General features: G+C 35.1%; 1 protein-coding gene across 2 annotated transcripts in view; it reads left to right on the top strand.

The window, feature by feature from the left end:
• The window catches only part of VWA8 (von Willebrand factor A domain containing 8), a 195,603-nt gene that overhangs the window by 46,213 nt on the left and 136,250 nt on the right, over nucleotides 1-13,140 (top strand). For both annotated transcript variants that reach the window (XM_064440807.1, XM_064440806.1), the window contains exons 10-14: nucleotides 2,962-3,093; nucleotides 4,492-4,626; nucleotides 4,707-4,784; nucleotides 10,996-11,156; nucleotides 12,346-12,459. In XM_064440807.1, coding sequence (XP_064296877.1) covers nucleotides 2,962-3,093; nucleotides 4,492-4,626; nucleotides 4,707-4,784; nucleotides 10,996-11,156; nucleotides 12,346-12,459 — 620 coding nt within the window. The remainder of the gene's footprint in view (nucleotides 1-2,961; nucleotides 3,094-4,491; nucleotides 4,627-4,706; nucleotides 4,785-10,995; nucleotides 11,157-12,345; nucleotides 12,460-13,140) is intronic.

Here is a 13,140-nt window from a genome sequence, read left to right as displayed (position 1 = left end):
AGAGTTGCTTATCATACAGAACATTTGTACAAGTGCTACACTTCGCAACATTCATTAGTTCGTTAGTTTGCAACAGACAGTTGTACAGAAGTACCAAAATAAACTTGAGAACCATGTGCCTTTGTGTACTCTTCTTTGAAGTTTCTGCACTTTGGAAACAGAAATAGTTTTAAATAGAAGTCAATTTCTATTCTGATTCTTAAGGAAGGTCTTAAACTTAGCAGATCTTGCAAAGGAAAATATTACATGGTTTGAATTCTGGCCTTTAAAATCGTTCTGTACTTGAGTGAGATATTGGCATGACAAATTATTTTGACTGACAGATGAACATTTGAAATATGATTGCAAAAAATAAGTAAAAGTTCATTTAAGCTTTTTCTCTACAAGATTTAGATACAGAGGAATTGCTGCTTTCAAGGAAAACAGCCTTCAGTTAAACATTCCAAAACAATAAACTTAAGTGCATATGATATGATATCTCCCAGTGTTGAAGTTTTCTCTCCTGTATGCTGCTGATAGGCATTTATAGAACTGGTCATCTTCATCTAGGCTGAGTTTGGTGGCTCATAATAGACTCCAACTGTTCTACACTTATTTATCCATTGTTCCATAGGCTTTTAGTATTTACTTCAGATTCATCAGGAGTTTGGGGTTTGCTTTTTTAATTCTCACATACATGCCTTTTGTGTGCCTTTTTTGTCCCCAGTGTTGGAAACACCCACTGTTTTGTTTCGGTTTGTTTTACCTTCTAATCAAGAGAATCTTCCCATCAGATTTTAGAAACAACATATAGATCAGATTTGTCTTAATAAATGAGCAAGTCCCTTTTAGCCTACTATCCAAGTGTTTAACTTCACTCTAAGACCCTTCTAGAATTTGTCTTCATTTTTTATGCCTTGATGAATTATGTGTTTACTGTCTCGATCTTATTAATATAAAAGCTTGTTTGTTCCCTTTGGCTCATATTTGTATTATTTGCACACCCCCTTTAATCTTACTTGACCTCCTTCTCGAAACCTGTTTCCCTGCCTTGCAGTAGAGAATCTTCAGACTACATAGGCACTCTCTCATAGAGACTGGGCTAATAGTTCAGAAAACTGGAATCTTCATTCTTGTCTAGACAATTCTGTTCAATACTAAGATAATTCTGTTGTAACTTTTGGTGTAAGGAAGGATTTGTTTCTCTTCAATTCACCCCAAAGCAATTTATAATCTTTGGGGTTTTGCATTAATGAATGCTCTTAGTGCCAATACATACCATTGTGGTGGAATCTGTCCTTCAGACTTCATCTTGAGCTTGCAGTTCATAATTTGCTTCTTGTGAAATGGTTCAGTCCTCGTGTTCCTTGAAAAATTCTCTTTCCTTCCCATGCAGAGAATCTTCAAGAAAGATCCATTGCCTTTGGATGCCTCTTTTGGATAGCTTAGCTGTCTTGTAGGTTCAGCGTAGTGGTTATCTACAAATACATCTCATTTAAGCTCTCTGTTCCTTTGCCCAGCTGGATCAGCGGTGTATTCTTTCCAGTTTCCATGCTGAGACATTGCTGATCATTAGATACTTCCAAGTGGTCAGAATTCCTCCTCTTCTTTTTTTTTCTGATTTTTACAGTTTGCCTTTTCTCACATATTTCTAGGCATGCAGAATCTAGCCTGATAATTACGGACTGTCAAACCACTTGCACTTACAGAGGCTGCGGGTGCAGATAATCATCTTGCTTGCTCACAGTTTTTTCTTTTGTTGGTATCTGATTAAGGGATTTTAGTGTACAAGCAGTTCACAATTTTGTGTATGAGCAGCTTTGGCCCTATCCAAAATACCATTAACTGAGTAAGAACATTACAATTTATTAATGAACATATGAGTGAGAACATCTGTAGTCCATTTCACAGAATCAGTGTGAGATACTACTCAGTAGGCATTCCTGTCCTCTGTTGTTTAAATGTTTAATGGTATCTAAAGTAGGCTGAGCTGCTACAATAAGGATATAATTTGGTGCAGCCTTTTACTGAAGCACATTTATCTTAAATTCATGTTCAAACATGAAATTTTGTAGGCTCTTGTCCCAGAATGGGAATTTACAATTTCTTTCTAAACTTCTATAGTCAGTGCTGTGAATCCTGGTAGTAATAAAACTGCATGCTTTTTAAGGATTATTTTACATTAGTGACTTCTGTTTTAAAAAAAATATATCTCCTAACAATTCTAATACTTTTTTGTCTTGGCTGCTCAGCATTCACTCCTTTGAATAAAATGGCTCTATGAGTTCATTAATTTCAGTTAGTGGCTTTTTTATGCATAAAACCCCCTGATATGATTTCCCCTTCCCCAACAAAATAGACTTTTTACAGAACTTTTTAGATAGTTTTCATATTTCCTATATACAACATAAAAAAGAGAGTACAATGCTCAAAAGAGGACTAGGAAGACAAATGTACTGGGTTTTTTTTGTCCTTGGTATACCCAGAACATGCTGAAGGCTTAATTTGTACAGGTTGTCCTCAATTTTCATTGTATGATAAGGCTGTGGAGCTAAGTAAACATAATGTTTGATGGTTATTTTTATTGGTAGCCAGATGTTTAAATCTACAATTGGTTATAATGACCTGCAGAGATAGGTGATCTATTATTACACATGCTAAAGGCTATCATCAGTTTCTCTTATTATTTCAGTCTGTCAAGCTAAGACTTGGCAAAGTCACCATGTAACATTTTCACTTTACATCTGTCACTACAGCCAGAAGATGGTATATGATCTTTTTGCTTTGGTTTTAAATGTAGAATATATAGACCAAGGAAAATGTGAACATACGTATGCAAAGTAAAAGTTGAACTAAATGGATTTAGGACTTCACAAGCAATTAATCTTCAATATGCTTCTGGCCCTGTTTTCAGAACGAACAGCTTTAAGAAACAGAAGGCTGTATTTAATAATTAATTTCCCTCACCCCTTAATTCTACAGCGTTTTGAGCTTCAGGATTCAGAAAGCCACTTGCTTCCCAGAAACATTACAAAAGTAGAAAGTGTACATGGAAACAAACCCTTCCAGGCTGATGTAACTGTCCAGATCGGTGAAAAAGAAGTGACATTCCAGGTATGAATTTGTATATTCATCTAACTATATATGGTTTTAGATATCATTAACTTGGTTTCATCTCACTGAGAATTTGACAGTTACACTTGATACTAAAATTTGCATTGAATATTTTTTGGTAGTGTAACACATTTATTAGAAAAGCATTTCGATGCTGGAATATTATATTATGGATGCACAAGGTTTTATTTCTAGATAAACTCATACTTTCCTACCTGTGTTTCATTTAAGTTCCTGTGTTAAAAGAAATGCTAAATAATGGATGAAAGCAAAACCTCTAAATTTCATAATTTTTTATTGGATTACAATAGCAGAGAGTACTTGTGATGCTCTTGGTGCTGCTTTCCCTTTTTCTTTTAATAAAAACAATAGTCTGTCTTTGTCTACACTTCAAATAAAATCTAATGAGTCCTTGGTAATGTTCCGACACAGGATGTTGGGAAAATGGAACAAAAGTAATCACATCAAATATGATTAGCTGTGAGTTTCTTCCAATGAAGTTTATGACCTGCTAGGTGGTGAAATAAGGTCTTATTCAGGAAACAGATGCTGATCTGAGAATTTGAAGTTAAGGCTGAATTTGGAGAGCATAGAGAGTCTGTAAATGAGGTGAATTAGTGGGAGTCAGAGAGAGATTATGTTAACATTGCTGAGGAATATCCTCAGAGTTTGTACCATGACAAAGTAAAAAGAGGAATGGCAGCAAATAGGCTTGTCAGAAAAGAAGTGAGTCTGTAGGGACCTGATTCAACTCTTTTTTTTTTTGAGAGGAAGGTTTTTGTTTTCATTTCACGTGTAAGTGGTACCTTCTGAAAATACATCCGTAGAATGTCTCCCTGGGAACAGGAGGGCATAAGGAGTTTGCAGGTGAAACGGTTCCTAGACTAGAATGGAAGGTGGAAATAGAGCAAGTGCCTTAATGCGGGGAACGATTGAAACTCTCCAATGTTCCGGTCAAAGTAGCTTCTTCAGATTTTCACAGTACAAATTGCTCTTTCTCTTCCATGTTTCTCTGATGAGCAATAAATGTTGGTGATTTCTATATTTTGTCTCTAGCACAAACAGCCTCAAATTCTTTGCAGACCCCAATGCTGTAATTGAATTAACATTTTGTTTGGGGTTGGGTTTTGGTTTTTGGTGGTTTTTTTTGTTTGTTTGTTGGTTTGGTTTTGTTGTGTTTTGTTTTTTTTTTAATGAAGAGTGGGTGAAGGAGGTGTGAAGAAGGTTGTCTATTAGAAATTACTATTTAATGTTTTTTAAGTGAGAGAGTTAGATTTGATGGATGACAATCATCAGCAAAATATTAGTTTTGGAGAAGTGTAACCCAGTCCACACAAAGCCTAGAGTTATCATAGTATAGCTTATTTAGCATTTTAATTTTTTTTCCCCCCCTTATAGGTTCCAGCTGGGACTGGGCTGTTAAAAAAGCATCCTCGATCAGATACTTTCATAAGGACTTCCAGCCATAATCAACTATTGGCAGAAATGATGCAGTCCCATATGGTTAAAGATATGTGTTTAATTGGAGGAAAAGTAAGAATTTAAATTTCTTTTTTCCCTCCTTCCCCATGTTCCTTAGAATGTAATCTAGCTCTTATTTTTTAACATTTTAGGGCTGTGGCAAAACAGTTATTGCTAAGGAGTTTGCTGATATGCTGGGATACAGCATAGAACCTATCATGCTGTACCAGGTAAGTAAACTATCTGTTGATGGCCCAGCGTTAAATATGATAAAAATATAATACACAAGTCATTGATTCTTTGTGTATCTTTGTGTCTCTCTGTGATTTTAAAAGCTGCAGCTATGTTCGTATACAGTTGCAGCTTTTAAAGTCACTGATGATCACTGATATGGGGTAAAAAAAAGATACCAAAGATTTCAAAGACAGCAAAGTTTTCTGATGATTATAGAGCATTTTTTACTCTCTCTGATAGAATGTTCATCTAAAATCTCTTCTTACTGCGGGTCTAAACGGAGGGGGTACTGTGCATCAATATAGATAGTACAGCGTTATTACATATAAACTGGCCCTGATATTGCTTTTCTTTGATTTTATTTACTTCATTGTGAATGTGAAAGAGGTAATCTGAAAAAAATGTAAGGAGAGTTATTTAACACAGTGGTCTTTCTCCTAGCCACAGAGAATTGACGACTCATTCTGTGATTTGGCATGGTTGAGTGTCATAAAGAAAAATTTGTCTTTTGTGTATTCTCCTTTTTGGATTTTTTTCCCCCTTTTGAAGTGTTTCCTGCCTTTAGGTCAGAGTGGTGAGCACTTGTAATTCATGCATGTTGAATGTCTGCGGAAAACCTTTTGTCTTTACTTTCCCCCCCCCCCCCCCCCGTTTGTCCATATGCTATTTCATCTTATAATGGAATTCTCCATTATCAAGACTACTTTTTTATTATTATGGAAGACAGTTTCTTTATCATATGGAGAATACATAATGCGTTTTATGTCTGTGGGGGATCTCATGTTCCATAGGCTTAATCTGTCTTCCTGGGTTTCTTTGATGCTGCTTCTGTCAGGATTGCCTAATACCCTCTCACATGGTTTTCTTTTTCTTTTTCTTTTTTTTTTTTGATGGCTAATGTGGAATTTAAGTCAATATTATAGATTTTTGTGCCTTTTTTTTTACATTTCTGTTTAGTCTGATGATTACAGTTGTGGAGGGACTGTGTTGCGGTAGAGATTAAAAGATAAGGATCCGTGTTCAAAAATGTTGCATCCTAGAAATAAAAAACGAGGGCTGGTATTTAAATGCAATATATACATATTACATTCAATGAATATTAACTTAATTATTCATAGGTGCTATAACAAACAGAGTAATATTCTTCAGCCCTAGCCTAATTTATAAATTATAATGCATAAATTATAAATCTATAAATAAATTGCTAATTTATTTATGTTGTGTCTTAGCACAGATGTAGCTTTAAAGATAAATCTGGGGAGGAGTGTGCATTACCACTGTGAGACATTGACATAGTTGCCTTAGAATGGCACTGATGGGATAAAATGACAAGAAGGAAGAACTGCAGAAGTGTAAAGGGCATCCATAGGCTTTCATGGTGGTGGCAAGGAGCTTATTGTTGTAGCTGCTTTTTCCATCAGTTGCAGGAAGAAACTTACAGTAATTGAAAAAGTAAGGGAAGAGTGAATGCTTTTACTGAGTAAAATGTACAGTTTATATTTTAAAAGATTAACATAGAGTAGTAGTAATGGTTCCAGGAAGGCTGGACATCCAGTATAATAAGGGAATGAAGGCTTTGGAGCTGTCAGTTGTCACGGAGTATGGTAAACATGACGCAGTGGGAATGCTGTATGTTTAGGGTTTTCCCCTTTTATTTCATCCAGACAGTGCTTCAGGCTCTCTCACAGCACTAGAGGGGTTTTTTTTGCAAACTGCAAGCTCTGTCATGCTTAACAGTGATCTCCCATAGCCAGTGGTCACTCAGTGTATGTTTGGAAGGATTTGTCAGTCTTAGATCTTAATACACTCTAACTTCATGACATAAACTGAAAAATTAGAAGATTAAAAAGTAGAATTCATTAATCTGCTAGCTTTTCACAGTGGAGATCACACGTGTAAGGTTTTCTCCATAACCTTGAGGAATGAAAACACTCTCAAACAAAATATGAAGTCAAGAGTCTCCCATGACCTTGTGGGTCAAAATACACCAAATATCACAGGATTTACAGTTTTAAGTGTTAATTGGTAATGCTGCTGGGGAACATTAGCATCAGATTTAATGTAATATATTGGTCTTTCTTCCATCCCTTCGCTTCTTTAAATTATTGCTGGCCAGCATGGAGACATCCAAAGGAAAAAGTGGCAATGGTAGCTGATTTGGAAGTGCAATGCCATGTGGGGAGAGAGAGACACTGAGAAATGGGTGGTGAGGTCGAAGGGCTGAAACAGACAAAAAGTGAGGGAAAACTAAAAAAGAGAAGTATTACTGATGATGAAAAAAGAAAGATAATAAAAGACATTTTATGTTTTCCTGCACTGTTGAGAACCTCCCCAGGCAGGATCCAACTGCTTTTCCTTCCCCGTGTGGCCTCAGCTGATAAAGGCTCAGACTCTGAAACTGTGTCTGCATAGATGGAGTCAGACAGATGACTTGTGCACTTTTCTTACACTTCAAAGAGGCTAGGTGCAAGCAGATTTGGGTTCCAAAGCTACATAGCCTCAACAGTGCAATGTTATGCTCATAGTAATACATCTGGATTCCCAGCAGCACCTATTAGCTTCTGTAGAGAGGTATATTAAGGTAGGTGCATAGTTCCTGAGCCAGAACTGAGTGTGTCCAGCTAGCCTGCATGCTCCTCTCTGCACTTGTCACTATAAATACATTTCTAAATCATCCCAGGAAAATAAGTTTTTGCAGCTTGACAAACCTGCTTAAGGACAAGCACACCCTAACCCTTGGTTTGTTGCACGCAATAGAATATTGGATACTTACCAGCAAAATTAGTCAATTATTTGGTTTAAAAGTATGGCCACTGTTTTTTCAACATTCTACCTTTAATTAGTATGGCTTAATTGGATGGGAGCAGAAGATTTCCTTTTTGGAGACGAATGAGGAGAGCTGACAATGACATTAGTTACTCAGTAAATGTCTGTCTTTCAGAGAGGTCTGTAATTCCTACAGAAATCAAATCTAGGTGAAAGCTTTGAATTATTTCCCACTGAAATTAACCTTTCCTTTGGTTTCACCAGGGTTTGATCAAGTTCAAAGGGCAGAGAGTTTTTAGAGAAAGGCTTTTTGGTGATATCAAACAGTATCACTAAGGCAAATAAATGACTGAGCTCGTTGTTCACTATAAATTCCTGTGTAGAAAAGCCAATGTAAGATCCACATGTGCATCTATACATAGAGGTATTTCCTATGTACAATGTCTTACATAATCTCAAAAGTTTTTACAGGAAGCAGTGTATAAAAACTGAATACATGTTAAATGTATTAATTCATGCAGTAATTCAGCAATGAAGGCTATGAGAACTCTGATAATGCTGTAAATGTAGGAGATTTTTCTACTTCATACAAAAAGGTGTCTTTTCATTTTTTTGAAACACACACCATATTGTCCTAAATCCATTTCTCAAATTAAGGAAGATTTTATTTGTCCTATGGTTCATCTTTATTTTCCATTAATTTCTGCAGGCACAAAAATAAGTACTGGGGCACTTATCCTTGGTCTGAAGCAATAGCACTGTTTTTCTTCAGGCTCTGTGAAGAGATGAATTCTTATATTTTTTATATATGTAATGTTTACTTTTAATATTTGCTTCATCATTCTTTCAGTCTGAAGTTGATTTAAGGGCTTGAATAGTGTGAAAAGGCATAGCTCTTTATATTGATTTCACAGGAAAAAAAACTCTGAAAGCTTTTATGTTGTGAGATGATAATCAAATTTGCCTAAACCAAGGGTTCCCAAGCCTTTCGAGCACGTAGATAGTCTATTATACTAACAGTTGGCTTAGAGAACGATTCATGTTTCACTTGTGATATCTGATGTCGTTATACAGATTTCTCACTATATGCAATTCCGTGTAGGCAAATCACTGACAAAGGAAACTCATCCTGATTAGGAAAGGTTTGTTTTTAAGTCGTCTCTTAATGCAGTTAAACAACAAAAAACGAGAAGGTGCAGCCAGCTAGTTCTTTATGTACCATTGTTAGGGAACTTGTGGTTTAAATTTTTTAAAATGAAATATTTTCTCCCCCCCAGAGTTTCGGGGGGAAAAAAAACAATATTCAAAGTGATGTTATAACAGTTTTCCAGTAACCTGCTGCTTTTCTTCTCCAGCAAAACCAGCTTTTAAAGCACATTACTAGTGTTTGTGTACTGTGGTGTTTTTGTTTCTAGGATTAATTTTTTTCCTTTAGTGTTTTTTTTTTGCATGACCTCATAATTTTTCTTTACAAATTCCTTCCAATTTTTTTAGTTGAGAAATACTAACAAAATAAGAGTCCAAATTGGCATGAAAAGCAGGAAACGTACATTTTTTTCACCTCATAATTGCCAAGAACATGATTAGCACTGCAAGCCATGAGAAATGGCTAGGTTGGAGGATTGTATTGCTATAGCTGCTAAAGGGAGCAGAACAGAAGTTATCCTGCTTGTTTTCTTTCCTAAACTTCTCTTTTCCTTCATACAAAATATTTTAGAAAATACACAATGCAGTGTAAAACACGTAAGTTACAATGACTATTACAAATTAAAATAAGCATTTTGTTTTGCAAGGCAATACAATGTGTGTATTTTGTTTCACAAAGCAGAATATTGCTTTGCCCAAAATAAGGGGCAGAAAAATTTTATATACTTCTATTGCCTCCCCTCCAAAGGGAAGGATTTTTAATGTTAGAGTATTATAACACTATGTCTCAATGTTATATTCTCAAAATAATATATTAAAAATTGCTTTAGAGTAAATAAATAGAAACAAAAAATCACTGGGCAGGTACTTTGCCATAAAACAAATCCCTTACAGAAACTGCACACGTGTTATCAGATGATACTTCTTTTTAATGCATCACTTAAATTGAATCTCATTCAACCATTTAAATTACAATATAAACATTCATTTTATATATCAGAAATTATTTTGCAGCAAAATACACTTCTGAGTTTATCTCCAGAAAATTAACACGTGGTTCTCAAGTGGTTCTTGGAGTTACAGATGGACATTCTATATAGCACACTAGGTTCCCAATCAATTCGTACTGTAAGTTGTTTCATTCTTCTAGAGGTGAATTATCAGATGGTGTGTTAGTTAAATATTCAGATATACAGCATTTACTAGCTACTGAATGCACACTTCTGATGCAAGTCCTAAAACCGCATTTTTCTCTAGCTTTGATAAAAAAGTTTCACGTTCTGGTTTTAGTCTGATTCGTTAATAAAATAGAAAAGGGCAAACACAGCAGTGAAAAAACAGAAATACAACAGTAAAGATCCACTCTGGTTTTGTGGATTTGAATGTGGAACTTTAAATTTTACAAATGTGGAAGCACTGAAGGAATCAGACTTTGTCCTGTTATTTTAAGGCTTTTAAGGAAATGTAGAAAGAGGAAATGATTCAGGTCGTATGATGTAATGTGTACTATTTTTATTCATCAAAGTTCAAAGGGTTTATAGTTGTGAAAAGTACATATGCAAAAGCTACAGCTACAATAGAAAATATTTTTCTTATCTGATTTTAGGTTAAGTTGTGTTAATAGCACAGCCTGAGGAAGGAATTTCATCTTCCAGGTCACAGAATGGCTATTACGTCTTCGTTGCTCTAGGGCTTTACCTGTTATAATGGAACATCTAAAATATGGGTGCTGGAGGATATGCTAGATTTCGCCTTTGGTTTTGATTTATCCCATAAGCATTATTTTGTGATATGCTATGTACTGTTAATATTTTGTGTGTTACTGGCTTCTTTCTTACTCTGTCCTTTATTCTCTGATGCTTCCACTGCATTTTCCGGCTGAGAGGTGGAATGTCATGATGGTTTGTGTTCAAGGTTAATGATGAAATCTTTGCTCTTTCAGGTGACTTCTATGTTTGTTCCAAGTGTAAATTGCTGCCCCCTTCTGTACACAAAGCTGTGTACAAGTTGTTGTATGCTTGCATTATTTTTATGGGGGAAAAAACGGCTCTTGTTCTTGTTTCAAAGAGGTGATATTGGCAAGTCTAGGACTTCCAAAGACTATTTAACATAGTGTGTGTGTAGATTCATGTGTGTATTTCTAATACAATTTGGGAAAGTAATTGAAGATTTTCTGCTAATCTTCGGGTATATTCTCAGGAAAAACAGAGTGCAGTTTTTTAAGGAGAAAGCATGTGCTTGTAGATGAAGAAAATAGAGCATGAATATATTCTTCTGTTGAATTGATACTTACAGGATATGACAGCTAGAGATTTGCTACAGCAAAGGTATACTCTTCCTAATGGAGACACTGCTTGGAGACCATCACCACTTGTTACTGCTGCCCTGGAAGGAAAGCTTGTTATTCTTGATGGCATTCATCGAATTAACCCTGGCACTCTAGCTGTACTTCAAAGGTCAGGATGTGAGCACCAATAAGTTGGGGGTGTGTGACCTGTTTAATGAGTGCATGCAGACTGAGAAATTAAGTTTCTTTTGGTGAATACGACTTTGTAACTTCAAGAATACTGTAAAGATCAAGCTGAGCATTGAAGTTGCGTGGAGTATGTTATGTTCAGTCTTTACATACTCAAAAGCATAAGCAGTTCTTTCATGTTCTTTTTAAGTCTAATAATACAGAAAATTTCAGCTCTTTGTAAATACAGATGATAAGTCTGAATTGAAGAATGAGCTAGATTCTACTCTAAACTTACAAAATCTAAAAATCAGTGGTATTTGTGCAGTGATCTGAAAACGCAAGATGTCAAAATGTTTAAAATACTTTGAATGCATTCTGCTTCTAAATACAATGTGGTCATTACAGTTACATGTAAAAGCATACTTTATATTGATTGCAAAGAACTCTTTCTAAACATTATTTCATAATTAGATAAAAAATAAATTAAACTTTGCAGAAAGAAGTAGTAACAGCAACTACTATATTAATAATGATCTGTAGTGTCAGGTCAAATTTTTCTGCTATTTCCCATGCCTGTATTGTATACTGCCTTTTGCAAACTTAAAGGACATCACCAGCTTTAAAAACAAATTGTAGCAAAAATTTTGGTCCTTCTTTCAGTACATATGTATGCAGAAGGGCAGAAGAGAGAATTACACTTGCCTTTTTTTCCCGTTTGAATCATTGTAGCTTTGCCTTCTGATTTTTCTTGGCCTGTGCATGCGTTATATCTAATCAACTTCTGCATAAAAAAATAAAAGCTGGGTCATTATGTAAGTTAATCATTAAAGCCAACTGAAATGTATTGCTTCAAGAAACAAAACAGAAGTATATTACTTGGTACAAGTATAACAGAATGGCTTTTTCTTGCCATTTATGCACACTCTACTGGCAAGAGAGAATTTTTTATTTTTCATTTTCTTACCATATGTATTTAAACTAAGTGGACTAAGTGACTATATGGGATGAAACTGTTTACTTTTGCATATTATTTTACCTCCACACCTGGATGCATCTTAAATTGATACAACTTCTTTTTACTCGAACCTGTGTTGACTGAGGTAGCTTTTAAAAAAAGTGTTATTTGATATAAGTATTTTGAAAAGTAATCAAAGGCTAGATAGAGCGTATTCTTTATTTTCAAACAGACTAATACATGACAGAGAATTGACTCTCTATGACGGCACCAGATTGTTAAGGGAAGATAGATACCAAAACTTAAAAGAAGAACTACAGATCTCTGATGAGAAACTACAGGAAAGGTAAGGTGGCAGCTATCACTATAGAATGCAAACACCATTTCATGCTGTGAAGAGCTTTAATCTCTTTTCTGTTTTTCTCTTTTTTATCCTTTTTTTCCCCTTCTTTTTTTTTAACAAAAACATAATTAAAGAATGCTTCCCTATTAAATTGATACCTTCTAATCAGTAAGAGAACCAGATATTATACGTCAGCTTCCTCATGAGCTTTTTTTCCTTTTTGTGGCATGAGAAAATTATATCCTGTTTAGAGTGCTTGAACGAAAAGGAAAACATTCAATATCCTTTCACAGAAAGAGTTAGACATTGAAGAGAAATTATAAGTACATAAAAATATAAATATAGTGGTATATAATATTTCATTTTGGAACATTTTATTAAGAGTGTTGGAAAATAAAGGTCAACTGAAGTTGTTACTTTCTTTTGCCTCATGAGCTTAGAAAGCTTGTATTTAATTTACAACTAATATGGGGCAGGAAATCCTAAGGATGGGTTGGGACCCATTATGCTTACTCTTTTTGTTTCTTCACTTCCACTTGTCTGCTAGAAACATTCCACAGATAGAAAAGTTTTCTAGTCCTCTGAGGCCATGCTTGATACGTAGTCAAACACTGCTGACCAGTTTTAGTTAATGGGAGGGATATTGTTGAGTGTACGTCAAAACAAATACAATCTTATATTCAG

This window comes from Phalacrocorax carbo, chromosome 1 (genome assembly GCF_963921805.1).
Source record: "Phalacrocorax carbo chromosome 1, bPhaCar2.1, whole genome shotgun sequence".
NCBI classification, from domain to species: Eukaryota; Metazoa; Chordata; class Aves; order Suliformes; family Phalacrocoracidae; genus Phalacrocorax; species Phalacrocorax carbo.
The sequence above is the reverse complement of the archived record's forward strand: the minus strand, read 5'-3'. Positions and strand labels throughout refer to the sequence as shown.